Genomic DNA, 25,369 nt, shown 5'->3' with positions numbered 1-25,369 from the left:
TTGAGGTTTACTCCTGGAGCCTTTTCCATGACTAGATATGGCCACAAGGCAGTGGAGGTTTTAAATTAGAGTTTTCCCTCTCCTAGATGGACTGCCTTCCCAGGCTGATGAGCCCCATCTGCCCGAGACTCGTGGGGGCGGGAGTGTCTACCTTCCCGTGCAGGTCTATAGCACCTGCCCATTATATGCTATACTAATCCCACTTGCCTGCATTAATTCCATATCTCTCTATGCCCTGCTCATTCAGTAACCTGTCCAGATGCCCCTTAAATGATTTTAGTTCCTGTCTCCATCACCTCCTCTGGTAGTACATTCCAGACACCAACTGCTCTCTCTATCTGTGAAATATTTACCTCCCTTTAAACCTCCTCCCTCTCACTTTCAAACTAATGCCTTCTAGTTTAGACACACCCAGCATGAGGAAAAACTCTGACAATCTACCCTATTTACACCTCTCAAAATGTTATTTACTCTATTGTGTCACATCTCAGTTCTTTGCTCCAGGCAAAGCAGACCCAGTTTTGAAGAAGGATCTCGACCCGAAACGAAGTCTGAAGAAGGGTCTCGACCCGAAACATCACCTATTCCTTCGCTCCATAGATGCTGCCTCACCCGCTGAGTTTCTCCAGCATTTTTATCTACTCAGTTCATCTAATCTCTGCTTATCTCAAGCCCTCCAATTCAGGCAAACTCTTTGTGAATCATCTCAACACCGCCTTAAACTGAATCATATCATCCTTACAGTGCAGTGGAAACAAAAGAAAGGTGGCAGGGTGTTTTGAGACCCTAATCCTTAATTAGAGACAGAAGAGCTGCTCTAACCTGCATTTATTGGAAGGGCCTGAAGATCCAAGAACTTTAAGGAAATAGATCAATCCATCCCAAAATCTGAGTGGACTTCTTTCATGTTTTTGATGACTTTCCTTTTGAACTTAATAAATTCAATGCAGACACATATGCCAATCCTTTGGGCAAAATCCACTAATTTTAGAATGCACCTATAGATAATCTGGATAATAATATCAGAGGAAATAACATAAAAATGTCCCTCTCTATATTACCAGTCTAGCCAACTCAAAGATTTGAGTGATATTGCAAACTCAAAGAGCATAAAAATCCCCAAAGACAGGAATTTCACACATGGATGGCAATGCGCAAACTTCCCTATCTTTGTCTTTAATCATGTGTAGGAAAGAACTGCAGATGCTGGTTTAAATCGAAAGTAGTCACAAGATGCTTGAAGGTAGACAAAAAACCCAGGAAGGGCCTCGACCCAAAACATCACCCATTCCTTCTCCTCAGAGATGCTGCCTGTTACGCCAGCATTTTGTGCATACCTTCTTCTTTAACCACATGTGCAGGTGCATTCTACAACTGCCCTCACCCTTCCGTCTGGATCAAACCTAGAAAGAAATTGTTTTTTTGTACATTGCTGTCTCAAAATAATTTGGAGACTATGAAATACTTTTGGAGCATAGTTTGTGCACTTTCATGCTATACTCCTTTGCCAAGGCCTTGAGCAGCAATGACTGGACTATCTAATTTCATGGTGTTGGGTTAGCGATTAAAAAAAATTAACCAAGCACATGGAAAATCTCTTCTGTTCTTGAAACTAACGCTAGAAATCTATTGTCTATAAATGTCTATTTCATGCATGTGTTTTAACTCTCTCTGTACTGTGCTGAAACTCATGCATCCACATTCTGCTGTTTCTTCCAATTTATCCAGAATGCAGCCACGTGATCATATGAAACTCAACACTCGAACGTCCATGGGTGATTTAAGGTCTCAGAATTTAGAGTTGGGAACGAAACCTATATTAAATACATAGCTAGCAGCTACAACATGAATAGAGGAGACCCAAATTTAGAAAACAATGTAAAACTAGAATTAAACTGTCAATGAACATACAAAATAATTCAAAATAATTTCACAGGCACTTCAATAAAACAAAGAGGTTGGGAAGAGAGCAGGGGCATCGTGGAGAAATAGACAATGCCATGGGCAACAACAGGGCGATGCCAGAACATTAAATCATTATTTTGGTTCAGTATTAAAGAGCGAGATAGAACAACTGGACACATCATTAGACAGTGGGTGAGTGATGTGATAAATGTTTCAAATGGCAACCAAACTTAAAGGGGCTAAAACCCTGGGGCAAAATGGATTATGTCCAATTATTTTAAAAAAAACCTAGGCAAAGTACGGTGGTGTTGGGTTTTCATCCTATGTCAAGACATACCCTTCATTCTCTCTGCCTCTCATCTTGTTGGCAACTTAAAATGTGCTTATTTTATCAGCTTTACAATGTCATGGAGAAAGATATGCAGCACAAAAAACAAGCACTGCCGTTCCTATTTACTGCTCACCAACCATCAATCATTAGTACACTAATGCTATATTAATCCTTTTTTTGAATTCACCCCGCATTCTCTCGATGCCCCTACCCCACCTCACACACACCACTGCCCTGATTCAACTACTTACCTACACACAAGGGATAATTTATAGTGGCCAATTAACCTACTAACAAATACATTTTTGAGTTGTGGGAGGAAGCTGGAATACTGGGGAAACTCACTTAGTCACAGGGAGAAAGTACAAACACAACACAGACAGCACCCAGGGTCAGGATTGCATCTGGGTCACTGATGCAGCGAGGCATTAGCTCTACAGGCTGTGCCACCACTAATGCAAGGTCAATCCCATCCCCCCCACAGATGGCTGGTGGACTTCTTCCTACATTTTCTGCTCTTATTAAATCATTATTTTGTCTATTTTATTTATTGTATTTCAGATTTTCAGCATCTGCAATTTTTTTTTGCATTAGATTGTTCGGATCTTTGTTGGCATTTCATTAGGCTGGCTGCTAGGAATCACAATGTCTACATTTTAGAAGGGAGAGATATATGCCCAGAGGGTTTACAGATCAGACAGCATAAGATTGGTGCGAGGAAAAAACAATGGAATTCCGACAGGGGAAACAAAAGAAAATCTTGAAACAAATTGTGCAGTAATGGATTTCAACATGGATTTCACAAGGGAAAATCTCATTTCATTAACCTTACTGAGTTCTTTTGAAGAGTTAACAGAGTAGACAATGTCAATGCAGCAGATGCAATTTATCTATTTTAGTAAATAGGTCGATAAAGTAGCAATAGCAGACTAATTAATAAGATCAGGGAATGCAGATTAAGAGAACAGGCAGCTGAATGCACTGCTTTCTGGCTTCAGCACAGAACAGAGTTAAAGGCAGCCATTCAGTAGATTATCATATTTTCTACTGGTCTCACTGAACCCTTTCTTCCAGTGAACTATGCAACTAACTTGAGCCCAAGCCATCAATGCTTCTGGGTAGTTTGAACATACAGGCATGTTATACGTCAGCCAGATTTCACCTTCTGCCAATGCACTTTCCAATGCACGAGAGGAAGCCACCTTCTTTCCTCGTTGTCGCCACCCAATTCAACCCTCGGGCAATTGTGTTACCCAAGTATACTGTTTTGATTCTTGTTAAGTACCACATGGACTAAATCCAGAAATAAACTATAAGGCCATAAGACATAGGAGCAGAAATAGGCTATTCGGCCTATCGAGTCTGCTCTGCCATTCGATCATTGCTGATATATTTTTCCCTCTCAACCCCATTTGCCTGGTGTGCACAGCGGAGCATCGCATAAGCAGCTCAACACGATGGCAATTGGCGTTGAAATTCCATGGAAACAATACTGATTATATTTCACACTTGTGCTGTCAATGAAATCCTCTCCCAAGTGGTACAATGCCAACCAGAGTCCAAGCACAACGGCAAGTGCCTGGAACACATAGAAGATTCAATAAAATATTAACAAGCCCTCTTGCTCAAAATCAGGGACACCAGTGCTGCAATTGGAGCCCTTTCAGCATGCAGCAGTAAACATATTCTCAATACACTAGCCCAGAAGTAAAAACCAGGAACACCTCCACACCACTCAACCCTCTTTAAAGGCTCCAGAAGATGCTGTGTTATGGGGATATTTCTAAATTGAGCGGCATTCACCATTTGTGTAGGGAAGAACTGCAGATACTGGTTTAAACCAAAGACAGACACAAAAAGCTGGAGTAACTCAGCGGGTCACACAGTAACTCTGGAGAAAAGGAATAGGAGACGTTTCGGGTCGAGGCCCTTAGTCAGACCGAGTCAGCGGAAAGGAGAGATATAGACGGTACTTAGGGCAAATGAATGGAAAATATGCAGAAAGTTACGATAAAAACATTATCTTTGCTTTCTACGCTGCTTCCATTCATTTGTTCCATTCTTTATTCCAGAGAGTGTGACCCGTTGAGTAACTCCAGCTTTTTGTATCTGACATTCGCCATTTGATGGAAAGTGCATTAGACTCTAGTTTCATATTGTTCTAGTGGGAGAGTATGGTCAGTCTGCAGTACAATAGCCATCAGCTCCCCAGACACTAAATGGTTAAACTGTTGATTCTCTTTTTGCTGATCCGTCCATCCAATATGTTTCTGAGACCAAGGGATGAAGAGGGCATTCAAGGAGTGAACATGTGAAATAATCCGACTTTCATAAATTCTAGTGGCAGATTTAGGCCATTCAGCCCATCAAGTCTATGCCGCCATTCAATCATGGTTGGTCTATCTTTCAATCTCAACCCCATTCTCCTCCTCATTTCCGGAAGTGGCGGCGCTGGTGAACGGCTGCGGCTCGCCTGCAGTCCATTTGTCTTTACTTTTTTGTGTTGTTTTTTTCGTTTTGTCTAGTTAAGTTTTTGGTTTTGAGGTTGTGTTTATGTGTGTGTGTGGGGGGGGGTGAAGGTTGAAACGGGGCTTGCTGTCTCTCCCTTCGGGGGAATGCGACTTTTTTGTCGTATCCCCCTTCTCTGCCTCCGTCTGCGCTGAGGCCTAATGGCGGAGCTGGCGACCTCGAGACTCCGGAGGCAGCCAGTCAGGACTCACCCTGGGCTCGCTCCCGTGAGGGCGGCCTAGCTCGGGGCTGGAACGGCGCTCCCGTGAGGGGTTGTGACGCTCCCGTGAGGGCGGCCTGGCGAGAGGCTGAGACTCTCCCGTGAGGGGCTGTAGCGCTACTGTTGGAGCGGCACATCCCGAGGGAGGAACGGCGCTCCCGTCGGAGCGGCCCAGCTCGAGGGAGGAACGGCGCTCCCATCGGAGCGGCCCAGCTCGAGGGAGGAACGGCACTCACGTGGTGCTCCGGTGGCTGGGACGGCGTTCTGGCGGCTATGACCTCAGTCCGGGGTTCAGCCGCGGGCCAGCGGCTGTGTCCGCTGGACTGGAGGGCGGCAGCTTTGACCACCCCGGGCCGCGGTGTTTGAGCCGGCCCGTTTGCGGGGTTCGATGAGCTGCGGGACTGTTTGTACCATCGCCCGGTGGGGAATCGCCTCAGCGCCGAGGGAGAAGAGGAGGGAAGAGACTGCAGCCCTAAGATTTTTGCCTCCACCACAGTGAGGAGGTGCTTGGAGTGGTGGATGTTAATTTGTGTTTAGTGTTGTTTATTATTGTATTGTATGATTGTATGTAAGGTCTGAATGACAATAAAGGAATTCAATTCAATTCAATAACTCCTGACTCCCTGATGAATCAATTATGTGTCAATCTCTGCATTAAAAATATCCTCTGCAAACAATTTTAAAGGACTGTGCATTTTATACCTGAAGAATTCAAAGGCAGAGTGGAAGTAATGTAACATTCTAGTCAGGCACACCTGGAATTCTGAGAGAGCTCCAGGTTCTGAACTCAGGATAGTCATAATTTCCTCCATCAACGATAAAGAGCAGGTTCAGGAGTACAATAAGTCTTGGTACAGGTAGCAGTCTCAGCATGCACTTGGACTATTGTGTCCTGTTCTTGTCACCACACTACAGGAAGGATGGGTTCAGATAGGATTAGTGTAAGTAGTTGTTTAGTGTCACTGCAGACTCAATGTCAAAGAGCCTGTTATTGTGTTTTATCCCTCTATGACTCAATGAACATAGAAAAGGTAGACAAAAATGCTGGAGAAACTCAGTGGGTGAGGCAGCATCTATGGAGTGAAAAAATAGGTGACGTTTTGGGTCGAGACCCGAAACGTCACCTATTCTTTCGCTCCCTAGTTGTTGCCTCACCCGCTGAGTTTCTCCAGCATTTTTGTCTACCTTCGATTTTTCCAACATCTGCAGCTCTTTCTTACACATATGAACATGGAGAGCTGACTTCAAAATGCTCAGAATAATCCTTTGTGGTTGGCTCCTCCCACATGTGAAAGATCAGAGGGTTGGTCGGTTAATTGTCCACTATGTGTCGGTGAGAGGTAGAATCTGGGGAGAGTTGATGAGACTGTGGGAAGAATCAAGATGGGATTAGTATATGAAGAGTGTAAATGGGTGGTTGATAATCAGTGCAGTGCTAAAGGGCTTGTTTCGTGCAAATCTCAGTACAACTCTAACCCCAGCTGAACACTGTGTTCCCATCTGGTCCAGCAGCTATCATACTAAAACTCTGGCACTGCATCTGACAGTAAACATAGACCCACACCAATTTGGACAATGTACAACAATATACTTGCCCTGTTCCCTGGCATCAAACAACCAAGAATTCATAAGTAGTTTAGTTTAGTTTAGAGATACAGCGGGGAAACAGGCCCATCGGCCCACCGAGTCCACGTTGACCACTTGGAACACGGGAAGCCGGAGCACAAGGTGAAAGCCAACACGGTCACGGGGAGAACATATAAACTCTGTACAGACAGCGCCCGTAGTCAGGATCATACCCGGGTCTCTAGATTAATCATTTGCTGTTAACTATGGACAGAAAAGAGGAGGAGGAAGAAACCAACATGTTGCACATAGTTTTCATAAATAGTTTGTGTACAAATAATCGAGTCCTGATGCAAGGTTTCAACTTAAAATGCTGCATATCCCTTTGCATCCGTAACTTGATTAACTCCTCCAGCAGTTCAGTGTTTGCAATAGTTTGTAGTCTCCTGAAAGAGATTGAGGCTGCTAAACTAATCCTGTGGACAGTAACGGGCTTGGCAATCCCAGCAAAATCTGAGATTTGTCCCAGCAGCATGAAGGGCCTGTCCCACTTCGCTGTCATTTGCGCGCCATTTACGCGATCTCGTTGTTGCGTTGAGACGCATGGGTAGTGTGTGGACCGCGCGGGACAGTCGCATGGAGAAGCGCAGAGGGGTATGGAGTTGGCGCAGTATCGTGTGTCGCTCCGGGATTTTTTTAGGGCACTATATCTTTGCGCGCCTCCGGGCGTTTTGCGGTCGCTTGCAGGCGTCCTGACCTCATACGTGTAGCGCGCGGTGACGTATGATTACGTCACCGTGCAAAACCATGCGCCGCCGCGCCGCCCATATGCAGTCGGCCACAATGAGAAAATAATTACGCCGTAAGCATCATATGCTTTCAGAGTAATGCGTTCAGAGTAACACCTTAATAAGTATTTTTGAAACACCCTTAGTTAAGAATGTTTCAAAAGTTAACATCCAGGTAAGGATTGCAGATTTTATATCCTAAAAGAACACTAGTAACCAAATTAGTTTTTTTTAAAATAACTAACAATAATTTTACTAACACCATTTTTAAAAATAATTGCTGGGTTCAAACCCTCAAACTGCTATAATGAAATACAATTTTGTGTTTGTTGGGAGTAATTCAGAAAATTTAAAAGTAAATTTATTTTTCCAGCAAACAATAATTGTATCAATGTTTCACTTAACAAATGATGTCAATACACTGACTAATTCTACTTGCAGAGCAGATAAAATATTTGAAGGCGCATGATGACGCACTCACCGTCGTGCGTCAGTCACTACTGGCCTGTCGCGTAAATGACGGCGTAGTGGGACAGACCCTTTACATTACACACCAAATGGCCCCACCTTGAATGTGGTTTGACAGAGTAACCTGGGTGAAGCTGAAAAGTCTCTGGACACAGTCACTTCAGGACAACTCTTTGTAAAACAAAGGAGATAAACACAGGCAGCTCCGTGTGAATGTAGGGTCCAGCTAACTGTGCATTGAGAGCACGTGCCCTCTAGATCAGACAGAATCTGCACATTGAGCAGCAACACTGGATAATGGCCACTGATTTATCTGTCATTAACTGATGCTAAATAAAGGAAGAGACTCAAGCTTTGACAATGGGTCTATGATGCCATCTGCTGGATGTAAGATTCTACTTCCTGCAGTTGCTAATTTACCCAAAGCCATTTAAATCAATGACAAGACCCCATTCAACAGTGTTGTTAATTGCACCATTACATTCAGACAACAAAATAAACATGAAAGCAAAGCATGAAGTGAGGAAGATGCCCAGAATGCACCACACAGAGTTTAGGGTCAGCCTTAAAGAATAGGCAGATAGATGAAGGGAACCTTCAAGGGATTGCGGTATGGAATTCAGTGGCTGAAACAGTCACATACTTGTAAGAATATCCTTGTTCCGTTATCAGTACATACGACAATTAAATACTTTTGACTCAAATGTAATCTCACACCAGTCCGCTCATCCTCCACTACTAGTCTTCCCGCACCGCCCTTAATACCTTCCTTGAAACCCACCTTTTCAAACAGCAGTCTTTTTTGGCCAAAAGTACATTGCTTATATTCAAAGAATATCCTATTTTAGATGAGCTTCATCCTTTCACTGCCTCAGTCCTTCCCAACGTGGACATGCTATTGCTTTCTTCAATTCTCTTGAGATATATTATTGCATATTTATAGTCAGGTTGAAAGAAATTTCCCAGGTAACAGAAGGCCAATAGCGCAGGGGAAAAAAAACGGCTTTAGTACTAGTCACCATCAAACCAGTGGGTGAGGACATTGCCTGTGGTGGTTCTTGGTCAGAGCATATGACCCAACATCCATACTTGACATTTGTTCATTAATCGCTCCCTGTACGACCAGTCACGGGCACTGGTGAAAAAGATAATGCATATTCCCAATCACGATGAGCTTCATAGCTCCAACCGGATAGATTGTATGTTAGGGCAGGTTCAGATGTTATGGTTTCCACTGAGAGCAACCACGCAGTGCAGTCAGACTTGTAAGTGAATGTGTCAACCCGATCATACATGGGAGAAACAAGGAACAGCTGACTGATGTTATTCTTGCTGGTGTTGGGCACGAAGCGTAGGCCATCAGAGAGGATTTTGGTCCTTCAGGCAGGCCCGGGAGATCTCCCATTTCAGTCACCAAAACAAAGTCTCATTGAAAGGTGCAAAATATATGAAATTATGCGATACTAATCAGGAAAGACAGAAAGAGGAAAACAGACGCTGGCACTAGGAGGAACATTGGCTTTGGACAACAAATTTTGAGAGGTGAGATGGTATTTGGAACCAATTAAAAAGATTCTCAAGTTAGTAAATACTATGTAAAAGCAGTAGAAAATTATTACCTTTCCAACAGAGCACAGAATGGATAATCCAATAAATAGTAATGGGTGGCAGGGCTGGGAACAGCAGACTAAAGGAGAAAGGTGAAGACAACCAGTAGATGCAGTAATAGCCTCCTTGCCTCCCATGAAGGTTATTATTTATTATTGGCATTGGTTTATCATTGTCACGCGTATCAAAAAACAGTAATATAAACTTTTGTTTTGCGTCTTATCCAGGAAAAGCATACCATGCATAAGTATCACCACAGGCAATAAGGGAAAGGAAATAGAGTGCAGAATACAGTGTTACAGCTTCGGAAAATATGTAAATAAAAAAAGTGCAAGGGCTGCAATGAGGTAGATTGGAAAATAGGGAATTCATCCTCAAGAACAGAAAAAAATGATTTCTATGATTCTATACACTGAAATTTACAAGCAGGCTATATGATACAATTAGAGCTAGCAATACAAACAATATGTTAAGCATTGCTTGAACCCACAACCTTCCAGGCCAGAAATGAAAGTGTTGGCACTGAGGCAAGCCAAGACCAATAAGAAGGTACGACCATTACCAGTGAGTCACTGTTTATGATAAAATTCCACTCTGACACATCGCAAGGTAGGGTGGTTTTCCTTTATTCACAGCCTAAATTCAGAGCAGAATAATGGTTCCTACAGCAAGCTACTATTAAAAAACGCTGAAACATTTGAGGAAGCATATCAGTGAGCAAACTGAGCAAGAGCTGGCCTGTCACCCAGCCGAGGACCACATTTACAGCAGAGTCCTAAACTTAAATAAGCTGGCTTCCAGCCAAGTGGCAATGGCTACACCACCCAGGATCTCCCTACCACAAGTGGCCGATGCAGCTGGTGATGTCAATATATTGTAATACATTTGACTACCTGGCAGTCAAATGTATTAAGCACTATTGGTCACAGCGAGAGGAGGCTACAGAAGCACTGGGAGTAGTTTGCATGGGAAACTCTGCAAAGGTTTCGGGCTTCTTACACTACCTGCTCATTAAGAAACAAATGTCTTCACCTTACACCTTCTTAGCATCAGTTGTCATCTGGAACAAACTGCCTGAGTCCATCTTTAAGCAATTGAGTGCAATTTCTTTCTCTTTCTTGGGCATTTACTTTGCAAATTATTTAGGGACTCAGATGTCTACCATTTACTTGAGCACAAAATAAATCTTGTTAATGTAACATATTTTACAATTCCCCTTGCATGCTCCTCATTATTTCTATTCCTCAGATGCCTCATATGCAACAGAAGAACAGAAGAACTCAATAACTTGTGGGAATTAATTCCTCATAATTCAAATACTGGAAACAAATCACGAGGTGCAAGGCTGATTTGAAATTAGATCCCAAAGGCTTTAACATAGGGTGGGAAATTAATCATTTATTCTACTTTCCACCAAGCTGTTGCAATGTGTTGCATTGTTGCAATGTGTTGCATTGAAACAAACAGCACACATGCAGGCCCTTCAGTCCATCATGGCCATGCTGACCCTGAAGTGATCATCTATACTAATCCCTTTTTTCAGTAATTGGCCAAAGGCATTCTATTCCTTGGCTCGAAGTTAAATCTACAAAATGAACAACATTGGTGTCTCAATGAGTCAAGAGTAGGACAGGGTTTAGCTGATTCACCTTTCTTATGTCATACCATCCTCAACCACCATTACATGAGCCACTGCAGGCGCTTGTGGGTAAAAGCGCAATGTGATGAGAAACTGAGCAAATTCACAGCTTGCTATTCCCTGTAAATGCCCAGGTGTGCTGATTTAGGTTGGGAGTGGGAGACTTTGAAGAGTTCAGGAAAGCTAGTGCTCGAATAGGAGGCCAACAGTGGGATGTCAGCCCAGCCACATTCATGACTGCCTGCATGACTTTCACAGATTGGCTCCAGTCTCATCAGATGGCAGGGGAAGAGGATGCAACTGCTACCAAACGCATTCCAAATTTCAGTCCAGCTGCACTCTCAATGATACAAAAAACAAGCTGTGGCAGTGCTACTTACAGTCGGAAGAGTTCATGCAACCTGAGCTAGACTCATGGGTGATGGCGTCCTGGTGCGGAAGCGTTTTCTGGCGGACATGATCACCATCGTCCTCGGGCAGGATCAGCTTCATCAGGGTCTGGTTACACACGTTTACCACCTCCTTAATACCTGGTCTTTGCGTCAAGGAGCAGGTACAGCAACAACTCGAAATGATGCCAGCATAGATGCAATGGGCTGAAGAACCATGCTGTACAATTCTATGACCAAAGCCGGACGAGGGGCCAGTGGCCAGCAATATCTGGAGGACAGGACATTGACCTGTGGCCTACATGGAAACTACAGAAGCAATCATTCTGCTGCTGGATGGATAATCCAGAAGTTTGGACTAATGAGCTGCACCCATAAGTTTAAATCCCAACAAGACACTGGAGAATTTAGCATCAATAATTATGATTGGAAATCTACCACTTCATTGAGGAGCCCATTTGATGCAATTGCCATTGGGAAGTCCTGAACAAGTCTGGCCTATGTGAAACAAGACTCATGAAAAAGGTCATTAGTGAAACGATTGAGCTCTGGACATAATTTTGAAAAACTTGTCTGACATCTGGGTATTCCATAGATTGTTTCCAACAACTCAGCATTTAGATAGACTTAATAACTGGAGTCCTCCGCAAGTCCAGTATAATTTTGTTATCTCTCCCAGCTCATATGCTAAGGTTTCCTATAAGGCCAAATATAGTTGGATGGCAGTCATTATGTTGAAGGAAATTTAAAAGTCTTCAGGATCATACAGAATAAAGCAGATGCTGGAAACGTGAAATAAAAACTTAATCAGCTAAGACAGCACTGATACAGAGAAACTCATGAAAGATTGTGCGACTGAAACATTCATTCCTTGACCTTTCATGAGAAAGGATGTAGCAGGAAATAAACTGGTTACAGATACAGAGGTGGGTTTGTGGATGGAGACACGATACAAGACCAGAAAATGAGATGGGACAGAAAGCTGTAGAGCAGGAGGATGTATAAAGAAATGTTTTTTTTAATTAATCATTCGAATATATCATAGTAATATGACAGGAGACGTACATGAAAATGCTGGAAATGTTCATTTATTGAAACTTCACTAATTGGAATAAGGTAGGTGGAACCGAGAAAGCAGTAATAACCTGTTCGTGCTTCGATAAGGAGGTGACTTCTATTCTGTACGAATGAAGGAAGCTAATGTTTTTATTGCAGAAGGATGGCCTGGATAATACGCAAGTTACTGGGGCTCTAACAATAGATATTCTCCATGGCAGAAATATCAGTATTGCTGGCAAGCTGCAATTGAAGACCAGGTTGAAAAATAATACATAATGGATTAAATGTTATCTGTCTGAACTCTCAATGGAAGCTGTGCAAAAAAAGACAGCTGCACATGTTTGCACCACCCAAAATCTGAGGCAGATAATTTTTTGCAGTTAGTCGTTCTGGTGAAAAGGATACTCTTCTTCCTATCATCGTAGGAGAGGCATGGCAGAACGGCAGTCAAAATTCCTGAAGAATAGGGCAGCATCACGCGGCCAGCTAACTGAATGAACTCCCTCATCCACGTCATTGCAGTCAGCTGAATCAAATCATCTGCAATAAGAACAACGAAAGTTGTTTAACCACAATTCATACAGCACTCTGCCTCAATGAGACACATATCAAAAAGTCTTAAGAGGGAGTGGCATACAAGTTTGAGACTGAAGTTTTGCTATTCCAATCTGGGCCAATGTCGGTGCTGGGTTGAACAATAACCAACATTTCAAGAATAGCATTAGTGTAGCACACTCCCAAGTCAAGTATAACACAGTTAAAACAAAAACTTCCTGCATGAAGTCTACACTGAAGAGGTTCACCAACTAACAGATGAAAGTCGCTTGGACATTAATAGATTTAGTGGGCATTCAATTATAAATGAGACAATATTTGGAGTCAGGATAATACCATTATTTTAATTACTTAAACTAGGCAAAATGAGGAATGATTTATGTGAACAATTTCACAGATTCATTGCAATAACAAAATAGACTGTCGAAATCCAATTTATTTCAGGTATTTTTTACAATCAGATGCAGATTAAAACCCAGGCCTGTCAGTAGGAATGGTAGTAGCCTGGTGTTTCACTTGATTCCACTGTCAAGCTGGGCTAAATTTCTCCTCCACATTTTAACCATATAACCATATAACAATTACAGCACGGAAACAGGCCATCTCGGCCCTACAAGTCTGCCGAACAAATTTTTTTTCCCCCTTAGTCCCACCTGCCTGCACTCATACCATAACCCTCCATTCCCTTCTCATCCATATGCCTATCCAATTTATTTTTAAATGATACCAATGAACCTGCCTCCACCACTTCCACTGGAAGCTCATTCCACACCGCTACCACTCTGAGTAAAGAAGTTCCCCCTCATATTACCCCTAAACCTCTGTCCCTTAATTCTGAAGTCATGTCCTCTTGTTTGAATCTTCCCTATTCTCAAAGGGAAAAGCTTTTCCACATCAACTCTGTCTATCCCTCTCATCATTTTAAAGACCTCTATCAAGTCCCCCCTTGACCTTCTGCGCTCCAGAGAATAAAGACCTAACTTATTCAACCTATCTCTGTAACTTAGTTGTTGAAACCCAGGCAACATTCTAGTAAATCTCCGCTGTACTCTCTCTATTTTGTTGACATCCTTCCTATAATTGGGCGACCAAAATTGTACACCATACTCCAGATTTGGTCTCACCAATGCCTTGTACAATTTTAACATTACATCCCAGCTTCTATACTCAATGCTCTGATTTATAAAGGCTAGCATGCCAAAAGCTTTCTTTACCACCCTATCTATATGAGATTCCACCTTCAAGGAACTATGCACGGTTATTCCCAGATCCCTGTGTTCAACTGTATTCTTCAATTCCCTACCATTTACCATGTACGTCCTATTTTGATTTGTCCTGCCAAGGTGTAGCACCTCACATTTATCAGCATTAAACTCCATCTGCCATCTTTCAGCCCATTTTTCCAAATGGCCTAAATCACTCTGTAGCCTTTGGAAATCCTCGTCATTATGCACAACACCCCATATCTTGGTATAATCTGCATACTTACTAATCCAATTTACCACACCTTCATCCAGATCATTGATGTACATGACAAACAACAAAGGACCCAACACAGATCCCTGAGGCACCCCACTAGTCACCTGCCTCCAACCCGATAAACAGCCATCCACCATTACCCTCTGGCTTCTCCCATGCAGCCACTGTTGAATCCATCTTGCTATTCCTGCATTGATACCCAACAGTTGAACCTTCTTAACCAACCTTCCATGAGGAACCTTGTCAAAGGCCTTACTAAAGTCCATATAGACAACATCCACTGCTTTACCCTCGTCAATTTCCCTAGTAACCTCTTCAAAAAATTCAAGAAGATTAGTCAAACATGACCTTTGCAATCTAATGTGTTAGTTTTGAGCTGGGAATAAACTTTATACACAAAATGTGCCATTCCCAGCGTGAATTGCTCTCGGCTGAGAGCTTTGGCTGATTTCCACGTTTGTAATACACTTCAAAACTTTGTCTGATTGCAAACACTGACATGCAACAATGCGAATCTTTGGTGTGGTTAGGGATTTTGAGGTGGTTAACAAATAAAACTGAAAAAATGTACCCAATTTGGACAAAAATAGCTGAATGCATTTAATTTAGTTTACTGCATTATTTAGATCTGCAGTCGTTTTCATCCCCAAAATTTTAACTTTGTGCTGTGAATGTTGACACATATTATAAAGTGCAAACAACGAGCTGCTAGAGTGACAGAAAAGGTATTCTTTTGACTTCAACTGAAGCCTTAACCACTGACCCGACGTGAGAAAGAATGGGGAACTTGCGACCACATCCAATGACTGAATGCTTCAGCACAGGAGCAATTTAAGGGGAAGTTAAACAATTTCATGAAGGTTAAACAGTAGCTGATATTAAGCAAACAGAATGTAAGGATGGTAATGTAGAGCATGGACTCTAGCTGGGGCCTGCAAGATCTGCTTCATTTTTTGAGCTATTGTGAATCGAACTGAATAATGTAGAATCATTTCATGTTATTCAGCACATTTTGTAAAAATGGATTCATACTGGTCGGACCAGGTAGCATTAGTGATCTGGATGAATATTTGTTTCATCGTCAGTTTTATAATTGATTGACACTAGCTGGATTAAATTTGAAATGAATCAACTGAATTTAAATTCCTCAACTTGCATGGTTGTATTTGAGTTCAATTCTCTGGATCATTAGTCCAGCTGACAAATCCAGTAACAACCACTTTATTGCCTTCCCCATGTGAAGTAATTGGTGTTAAAATAGGTAGAGATAACGAAATGAGTCCGTTTTTAAGAGTGTACAGTAATAATGATTGAAGATAGCAACATAGGGTTTTGAACAGGCATATTGAATCGTTCGTTTTATAAAAGATGGCAGATTGTAAAAGCAAAACTGAAATACCAAGTCTTGCGAAAATAATTATAGGTTTCAGTTGACCGTGTCCAATTGTGGACACCAGGCATGAAGAAAGATACCAAGAAGGTAGCCTAAGAAGTGCAGAGGAGATATACCAAAGCAGATGATATTACTTTCATTTGATTACTAGATTTGATGAAAACAATTAATTTTTTCACAACAAATCGTAAGAAATTATTTTTACTCCCAGAGGACACATATTTGGGGTATTTGGTAAAAGAAGAGATGAGCATCATGTTCTAGCCAAAAGGAGGCCAGAGGCATACTGAGTGGCTGGAAGTGAGTTCGGCGAGGATCTTGAAATGGGCCACTCACCAGACGCCTGGCAATGGATGACCAAGATGTTGGCCATTTCCGCAAACTTGACACTCGAGGGGTTTTTCTTGATCTCTTTCAGAAACTCAATGAGGACCGTCTCACACCTGCAATTGATGGAAGAAAATTGTTGTACTTTCAGTTCAGTACTCAGAAGACATTCATTCCACCTGTACAAATTTCTTTGGCACCTTTTACAGGCAACAAACCTACTCATTTGGGATAGACACAAAAAGCTGGAGTAACTCAGCGGGACAGGCAGCATCTCTGGAGAGAAGGAAAGGGTGATGTTTCAGGTCAAGACCCTTCTGACCGGTAGGCGGCGCGACCCTCGTCAGCAGCGGCCTCTGCAGCCCGTCCGCGTTTTTATTATTTTCTGTCTATGTTTATATGTAGTTTTTGTTATTTTTTGTTGGGGTGTGTGTGTGGGGGGGTGGGGTGGGAGGGAGGGGGCAACTTTTAAATCTCTCCCTGCACTGGAGACCCGACCTTTTCTTGTCGGGTCTCCGTTGTCGTTGGGGCTGCAATGAGGAGCGGCCTCCAACAGAAGAAGCCGGGGACTCTGGTGCCGACTCACCTCACCGTCGCGGAGCTGGCCGAGTCCAGAGCGGGTGGAGCGGTGGTGGAGCGCTGCTGCTGCTGATTCGGAGGCTGCAACTGCGGGTCTGCGGACGGCGGCACCGGGAGCCCGCGGGTCCCTGGAGGGAGACCGCTTTTCAGGGCTCCTGCAACGGCGACTTCTCCCGCCCAAGTTGTGGGGTCGAAGAGCTCCTGGAGCGGGGCCTAACATCACTGCCCCGCGCGGCTTGGAATGGCCGCGGGACTCTGCGAGCGCACGCCGGGGGCTCCAACATCAAGACCCGGTGTGCGACCTTGCACCACCCGGCGTGGCTTTAATGGCTGCGGGACAATCGCCATCGCCTGCCGGGGGCTTTGACTTTGACTCTGACATCGGGTGGGGGGGAGAGTGCAGTGGAGAGATACGTTTTTTTTGGCCTTCCATCACAGCAATGTGATGGATGTTTATGTAAAATGTAAATTATGTTGTGTCTGGGGTCTATTTGTTTGTAATGTATGGCTGCAGAAACGGCATTTCATTTGGACCTCAAGGGGTCCAAATGACAATTAAATTGACTCTTGACTCTCTTGACTTGACTCTTGACTTCAGACTTTTTGTGTCCATCCTTGGTTTAAACCAGCATCTGCAGTTCCTTCTTACTCATTTGGGATTTCACCTGCGTTAGTCCAAGCCCAGGACCAAGCCAGTGATAAGTGGACCCATCCAGGACAAACACCAAGCCTCTGGGTAATTTTTATGAAAGATGGTAACTGGCCAAGACAGCTCAATGTCAATGAGCATCATCCAAAACAAGGTGCAAGGGTGATCATAAACTAGGGCCTTTCATCATGTTTGGATGTACACTAAACTTGATTGGCCTCGTTTGAGTCAGTACTTCTAACAACCAAGGCAGATTAGCCTTGAATCAATTGCATTTCAGGATGTGTCGTAACACTTTCAGGTAGTGGTAGAATTAGAACTGATAAAAACAATGGCCCTTCGGTGTTACTGCAATGGGCTAAAAGGAACCATTCAACCCATTACCTATAATGGGTCCTAGCAGAGCAATCCATAAGACTATTCTCTCAATCTAACTCATGACTCTGTACCTTGTTTTTTTCTCAAGTGCCTATTCAATTCCAATTGATTCTGTTTCCACAATATTTGCGGGGAATGATGTCCAAGCCATGACACCTCAAAGCACATTTGTTTTCCTTCACATTTTCTGGTGCACATTTTGCTTAAAATGTTTTAGTGTATCCTTTAACCATCTGAGTATCCTGTATCTACTCTTTTTCATGATCTTGTACACCCCCATCAAATCGCCTCTTAATTTTGTTTGTTCCAAGGAGAATCCTAATTTCTCTGGTCAAATTAAAATTGAAGCCTTAAATCCCTCTAACCATTCTGGAATATTTGTTTTTCTATATCCACTTCAGAACTTTCAAATACTTTTAAAATAAGATGATCAGAACTTGATGCAATACTTACAGTTGTAGCTAGTGTATATTGGGACCCAGAATCACCAGGCTTTACTAGTCACGTGATTCAATTTTCAAAAAAATGTGCACATATGCACTCGGGTCTCTCTGCTCTTGCCATTTAGCTTGTCTCTTATTAGTCAATATGTCAAAATGCATCAGTTTACATTTCTCTACATTAAATATCCTCCATTACTTGTCAATCTTGCTTACAATGAGCATTGATTGAAGATTGCCCACTCACATTTTGCGGATCTCTTTACTGTTATCTCCAAGGATCTGAAAGAGCCCATCCAAAATTTCTGGCAAGTAGTCTAGCAAGTTGATATCGGGAACACATTCCAATACAAGGATCTGCAACATGGAAGGGTTGAAAATAGTTGGATAGCCTTCCCACTTTGACATTCGATCGATCATTCAAATATCAAGCCAGACACAAGAAAGTGACTCAAGTACATCTGTGTATGTTTAAATCTGGAAATATCTACATAATATCTACATCATATCGATCCAATCATTCCTTCATGTTTATAATCGGGCCACAGATATGAATAAAGATAATAAAGTTAATGGTACCTTAGCATGACTAAGATGCTAGGAACTTTAGTGAGGACACCGATTCTGCTGGTTAATCCTTGTTTTACAGGATTCAGTCAGGATTACAGGATAAACCACAAAGTAACACGAAGGCAAGTAACATTGGTGGGTCTTGGAATATTAACTCTTTTTCATTTAGATCTTAAATGATAGCTTCTGATTTAAACAACAAAAGTCAACTTTTTTATTTTAAACAGAAGAAGTGGAATGTGCTTTGGAACTCACCCAGGAGATTATGAATTGCCTAGCATACTGATTGTTGGAATAAATTCGCTCTCTCAAGAGAGGAACAAAAGCCACAAGATCAAACTTGGAACTTTCCGTCACAATGTCCTGTGAGATAAGAAATGACACGTATTAAATCATCAATCGTAGACTAAATAATTATTTCCCCACATTGTCATCCTCCCACCACCCAAAAAATCTACCACTCAACTACACCCTAGCAGCTGCTACAGCAGCCAATTAACTTGCCAACCCATTCAGCTTTGTGGTGTGAGAAAATCCCAAATCTCATACAGTCAGAGAGAACATGCAAACTTCAATCAATGCTCATTGTAAGCAAGATTGACAAGTAATGGAGGGTATTTAATGTAGAGAAATGTAAACTGATGCATTTTGACATATTGACTAATAAGAGACAAGCTAATGGCAAGCAAAAACAAAAAGTTGTGCAGCATTGGTTTGAGGAAACAGGCGAGATCCTTCACGATTGCTTTGAGTCAGTGAACTGTTCCGTCAGGGGCTCCAATGTGAGCCGCAACAACAGCCGTGTCAACTGATGATGACGGGGTCGCTGGTGCAGACCAGCGGCAATTGGCACTTGGTTTTAGGGAAAAATAACACAAAGTGCTGGAGTAACTCAGCTGACTAAGTTGTTCTTAAGAAGGATCCCGTCGTCACCCATCCATATTCTCCAGAGATGTGGCCTGACTTGCTGAGTTACTCCAGCACTTTGAGTCCCTTTGTGCACTAAGAATCATCTGCAATTCTTTGTTTCAACTCCATATCATGATACTCGGTTATAGCGGACAATTGGCAATATCAGACACAACTCCCGCACTAACCCCCATGGTTCATCATAACAAGAGCTAATTGAAATTCTCAACTGTAGCCCCTTGCTATACCCCTTGTACACTCACAACCATGCAGCCAAGGTAAGGAGAAATTTTCCATCGAAAGAGTTAACTGAAGAAACTAGATGTAAAGTATTTGGCAAAGAGCAAGATATATGATTAAATATTTTTAGTGCAGTATCATCTAAAATGTAAACACATGAGACTGCAGATGCTGGAAATTTGAGTAGGAAAAAAAAAGTGCTGGAGGAACAGCGCAGCAGGCAGCATTTGTGCAGGAAATGGACAAACGATGTTTTGGTCGGAACCCTTCTTCAGACTGAGACACATGGTGGGGAAAGTTGGAAAAGAGAGATGGGAGTGGGGCAAAGCCTGGCAAGTGATAGGTGGATATAGGTGAAGGGGTGTGATTGTCGGATGGGTGAAGATATTGAGAGTCCAGAGACAAAAGGGATGGCAGATAAGAAAAGCAGAAGAATGAAATGCAAAACTGGAGGGATATTGGTAGATGAAAACAGGGATCCAAAATGTGCTGCCTTAAACAATGGTGAAATAGATTCAATTGTAATCAAAATGGAAGTAGATAAATACTTAAAAGCCATGGGAACTAAATAGATTGCTGTTACAATAAGCCACCTGACGCCAAAAGGTTTCCATGTATTGTGAGATTTCAGGACTTGTTGAGAACAGCTGAGCTTAACCATGCAAGTTTGGTGTGGAGAAAGGGTCCTCTAACTTGGAAACAAGTGTAATGAGATAGAATCTCAACAACCACCTGTCTTGAGAACCCTATTAACCTCCATCACCCGCAAATATTCCTTCAAATTACAAACTGATGGTGAATTAATTTGACTGACATTGCAGAGAATTATATTGAAAACAAGCACTTTGTTCATTTCTGACTTAATGACCCCACTGGAACACAAACACACAACAGTAAATGTGTTATGCCTTGCATGGCCCTGCTCCTTTTGAATAAATTAAGTGCTCCATTATTTATACGTTTCACAAGATGCAATGTGCACCAGATACACTGAACACGAATCTTCATGTTTTAAACACGAGACACAGTGGCGGTTGTGATGAATGCATAGCTCGGTAAGGTGCCACATCATGCAGACGTTCTGTGTTTAATTATTGTTCTTTAACCTTGATCAGTCCCATTCAGAATAATTACACGATTTCCCAATCAGGAAACACACAGAGACAAATTATTTTTGTGTAGAGATTCAAAGTGTTGATTGTGACCCTTCATGCAAAAGTAGCCTTTCGCAATCTGGTCAAAATCTAATGCAGCATAACATCTGACCATCACGAATGGAAATGCTTACCTTTAATAACCGGTCCAGTAACTCAGAGCCGCTTTTAACATTTGGATCTGGATCAGCTGCCAACTGTGTACACAAAACATAAACCAACATAACTCGGAGCAAATAGCACCAAGCACAGGCCTTTCAGCCCATAATGTCTGTGATGTACAAGATGCCAATACCATCTCTTATCTACCTCAACATAATCCATGTCCCTCCATTCCCTACATTTCCAAATGTCTATCCAAAAGTGTCTTAAATACCACTATCATATCTGCTTCAACCACCACCCCCAGCAGTGCGTTCCAGGTACTTACTGCCTTCTGTGTGAGAAAGAAACTTGCCCCAGATATCTCCTTTAAACTTTGCCCCTCTCACCTTAAAGCTATCCTCTCTTGTATTTCATTTTTTCATCCTTGGAGAAAGGTTCTGACTGTCCACCCCATCTATGCCTCCCATAATTTTGATATACTTCTACCAGGTCTCCCCACAACCTCTGGTGTTCCAGAGAAAATAATCCAAGTTTGTCCAACTTCTCACTGTACCTAATGCCTCCTAATGCAGGCATCATTCTGGTAAAGCACTGCACTCTTTCCAAAGCCTCCTCAAGTCTTCCTATAAATGGGGCGACCAGACAGCATCCAATGCGGCCTAACCAAAGTCCGATAAATTAAAGTTCTAATGAACTGCATTGGTCTGGCAGAACCCAAAGCGAGTATTCTTGGATCTATAAGTACTAACTTATGTTAGACAGTCAATTACACATTCTCTCTTAGTTGCTAATTGGAAATCGGCTATTGGAACTGTAATTATTTGTTCTCCTTCAGGTGAGTAAGACATAGCTCAGCAATTTTCCAAAATGAGTGTTGTAGCTGTACTTAAACAACCTGCTCTAAGAACCAAGCATTCACAATACAAGAGCAAGAATGCTGTTGGTACAGTTTCAGGTCTATTGCATGTTCTGTATTTTCTTGATAGTGGGTACATGCTGGTTTTAGGAGGAGGTACCTCTGGCTGAAAGTGGTTACAAACCCCAGCATTATCCTTGGCAATCACTTATTTGGCTTATTAATACTTTCATAGACAATGAGAGCAGTGGGTCGGTCATTCAGCCCTTCAGCCTGCTCCACTGTTCTCCACGACCACATATCTCAATATCTTATTGGTACTTTCACTTCTACAACTGATACCTATTTGCATCTAGGAATTTATCTATATTACAAATATTCAACACTTGGCCTCAGGGGTGGGGAACTCCAGATTGACTACATTGAGTGGAGAATTTTCTCCATATTTCAATCCCAAATCTCTTGTCTTGCAACCCAAGAGTGTGAATGTCCTTTTCCTGATGTGCCAATCATCGAGCACCATCCCCAATGATGTGTAGGTGTAGGTTCAACAAACCCGCCTCTTTTTTTCAATAATCAGAGGAGAAAAGGCAGAAATGTGCTGGAAGGCAGAGGATGGACCATCCACACATTGTATTTTATTGTCCAACAACATTGGTGACACCATTTGTTGTCCCTCGCGCTGTATAAACAGGGCAGCTATGATAAGTGCACAAAAGGGTGATTATACTTTACAAAATTAACTAGCTCCCTTGCCGCCTCAGGTTCAGCAGCAGCAAGAGCAACCTACATTTTTGCTTACATAGGGACTAAAAGAAGCCCCAATTACCTTGCTAAGTCCATTGAACAGGACATTGAAGTGCGGAAGAACGGAGCCCCTGGCCACCTTCACGATGTTGTACAGAGCTTCGCAGGCGTAGTAACGCAATCGGCTATCAGCATCATTGAAACATGTCAAAACAGGTTCAATCAATTCCTTCAGATACAAACCGGAATCCTGCAAGGAAAATAGATACATATTGAACACCGTCACTAAATGCTTTGAGAATGCAGGATTTAACACAAGGCTTTCAATATTTGCTCTCTGATGGCATTGTAGCAGAATTCCAGTCTGCCAGATGTCCTCTGCTACAGCATTAAACTGTTTTCTCGTCATGATGACAAAGTATCCCATCAGGGAAAAAGACAAACTCAGACTGATCTTTCATACCACTACCACATCCCAACCTAGTTTAGTATTAGCTGCAGTTGTCCTTACTGCCCGTAAGCTTCCCTGTGAATGTGATCAGTGGAAGATTCAGGAATTGAACCCTTTGTCAAGTAATGCAGCAAAGACTAGGTATTTGCACAGGGTTCGAGAGCCGACATCCTCAATTAAATACTGTCCCTGCCAATGAACATACTGAACGTTATCAACTTTACCTTACCATTCCATCCTTACAACAGACAGCATCATACCCACATCCAATTTTGTTATCTTCCATTCAGCGCCTGTCTCCCAGCGCTCTGCCCAACATTCAGCCTACATATGACTACCCAGCACAACCTCCCCAAACATAACATCTCGCCTGGTATTGTGCCTGACCCTGCCTGCGCCCGGCAGCATCGCAACCAAACCCTTGCCTGCACCTAGCGGTATCACACAAGTTCCCTGCTTGTACTTCCATGTCCAGCCCCTACACAGGCCCTGCAACCTCACGTCCAGCCCCCTCCCCGATTGTGCTTAGGTCCAATGCCTACCCCTGTTGTGCATTGTTACCTCAAATATGCCCCTTTTATGTGGTGTAGCAACACACCCAGCCCATCCTTTGCACTGCTGCACCCATCACCATCTATGTCCTACAGCATCTCAGCCAAACCTCCAACCACATCAGCATCACATCCTATAACCACCCTATATACCTACACACTGTTGTTATACTCTTTGATATTAAACATTTGGAATAGCAAGGAATAGCAAATGGAGTTTAATCTGGAAGCAACACCTGGAGGAATATAGATCATATGCAGGCCATTAAAGTTTACATTGGCATCATGGTTGGCACAGACAACATGGCCTGAATGGTCTGTCCCGAATTGTTCCACAATCCATGAACACGCCTTTATCAGCAAGAGGCTCAGTAATTGGATTCATATCCGCTGTGACTAAAAGGAAGATAAGCAATAATCATCAGATAGATGTCATGGAAAGAGAGAGAACTGGTACAGGAATAATGCACACACTGGTAAACCAAGACCTCTGTGAGAGGTAGTCTATTATCCATAGAAGTTCCCTTTCTTAAAAAAGGGAAACAGATTTCAGCTTACCTAACATTTTTCAGTACATGATTGTAACATAGATTTCACTCAAACATCAATATGAATTTGCTATTTAATCCAAGACTCATATTACTAAATCTGAACTTCTGTTAAATAGTTTAAACCATTCCCACAAAATATATATTACAATGCTTACTTTGTCCACTAAACTACTCATATCTCTAACAATGCTAGCTCCTCTTTGGAAGCATTATTCATACTAAGTTATTCCTCTGCAGTTATCTCCCGCATTATTTATACTAAGTTATTCCTCTGCAGTTATCTCCATCCACCCCTCCTCACCTAGATCCATCTATTGCATGCCAGCTCTTGTCCCACCACCACTCCCACCTTTTCATACTAGCCATCCATCCTCCACCCTTTCCGTCCAGAGGAAGGGACTTTATACATTGACCGTCCATTATCCTTCACAGATGCTGCCTGACCCACTAAGCATCTCCAATAGTTTGATTTTTGATCATATCAGTTGTTTGGGGCCCTATAGATACTTTACAGGCTGCACTCTGTAACTCCACTGTTAATCTTGCAGCACTTGTCATTTGGTGCACTCACTATCCTATTCGATGTCTTAGTAAAGGATAGCAAGGCGCAAAGATTCAAGCACATGATTCTCTGGTTTCACTGCAGATTCTACTATGGAATTCTCCTCTACTGCACATCAAGGACCCGACAAAGCTCAAACTAAGTCAACGCTGGGAAAATATTACAATAATTACAACCTTCATTAATCCCTGCAGTCATTATTGGGAACAGTAAAATGCATGCAGTTACCTTTCATCTTCTCTATGTAAAAGGTATCAAATCTGGAATTAACTCTCTCCAAAGTCTGTTGGATAAGTCAGATGATGACAATGTGTTGAATTTATTTGCTGAGTTAAGGTTTTAAGGAGTAAGGAATTGCGTGGATGAAAAGTAGGGTACAAATCAGCTACAAT

At 42.4% G+C, this 25,369-nt stretch overlaps 1 protein-coding gene across 3 annotated transcripts in view; it reads right to left on the bottom strand.

The window, feature by feature from the left end:
• The window catches only part of vac14 (vac14 homolog (S. cerevisiae)), a 214,195-nt gene that overhangs the window by 173,823 nt on the left and 15,003 nt on the right, over window positions 1-25,369 (bottom strand). For all 3 annotated transcript variants that reach the window (XM_055648696.1, XM_055648698.1, XM_055648697.1), the window contains exons 4-10: window positions 22,945-23,112; window positions 21,289-21,351; window positions 19,107-19,214; window positions 18,529-18,638; window positions 16,245-16,351; window positions 12,887-13,021; window positions 11,414-11,563 (exon numbers count right to left, since the gene is read on the bottom strand). In XM_055648696.1, coding sequence (XP_055504671.1) covers window positions 11,414-11,563; window positions 12,887-13,021; window positions 16,245-16,351; window positions 18,529-18,638; window positions 19,107-19,214; window positions 21,289-21,351; window positions 22,945-23,112 — 841 coding nt within the window. The remainder of the gene's footprint in view (window positions 1-11,413; window positions 11,564-12,886; window positions 13,022-16,244; window positions 16,352-18,528; window positions 18,639-19,106; window positions 19,215-21,288; window positions 21,352-22,944; window positions 23,113-25,369) is intronic.

The sequence above is a fragment of the Leucoraja erinacea genome, chromosome 17 (assembly GCF_028641065.1).
Source record: "Leucoraja erinacea ecotype New England chromosome 17, Leri_hhj_1, whole genome shotgun sequence".
Lineage (NCBI taxonomy): Eukaryota > Metazoa > Chordata > Chondrichthyes > Rajiformes > Rajidae > Leucoraja > Leucoraja erinaceus.
The sequence above is the reverse complement of the archived record's forward strand: the minus strand, read 5'-3'. Positions and strand labels throughout refer to the sequence as shown.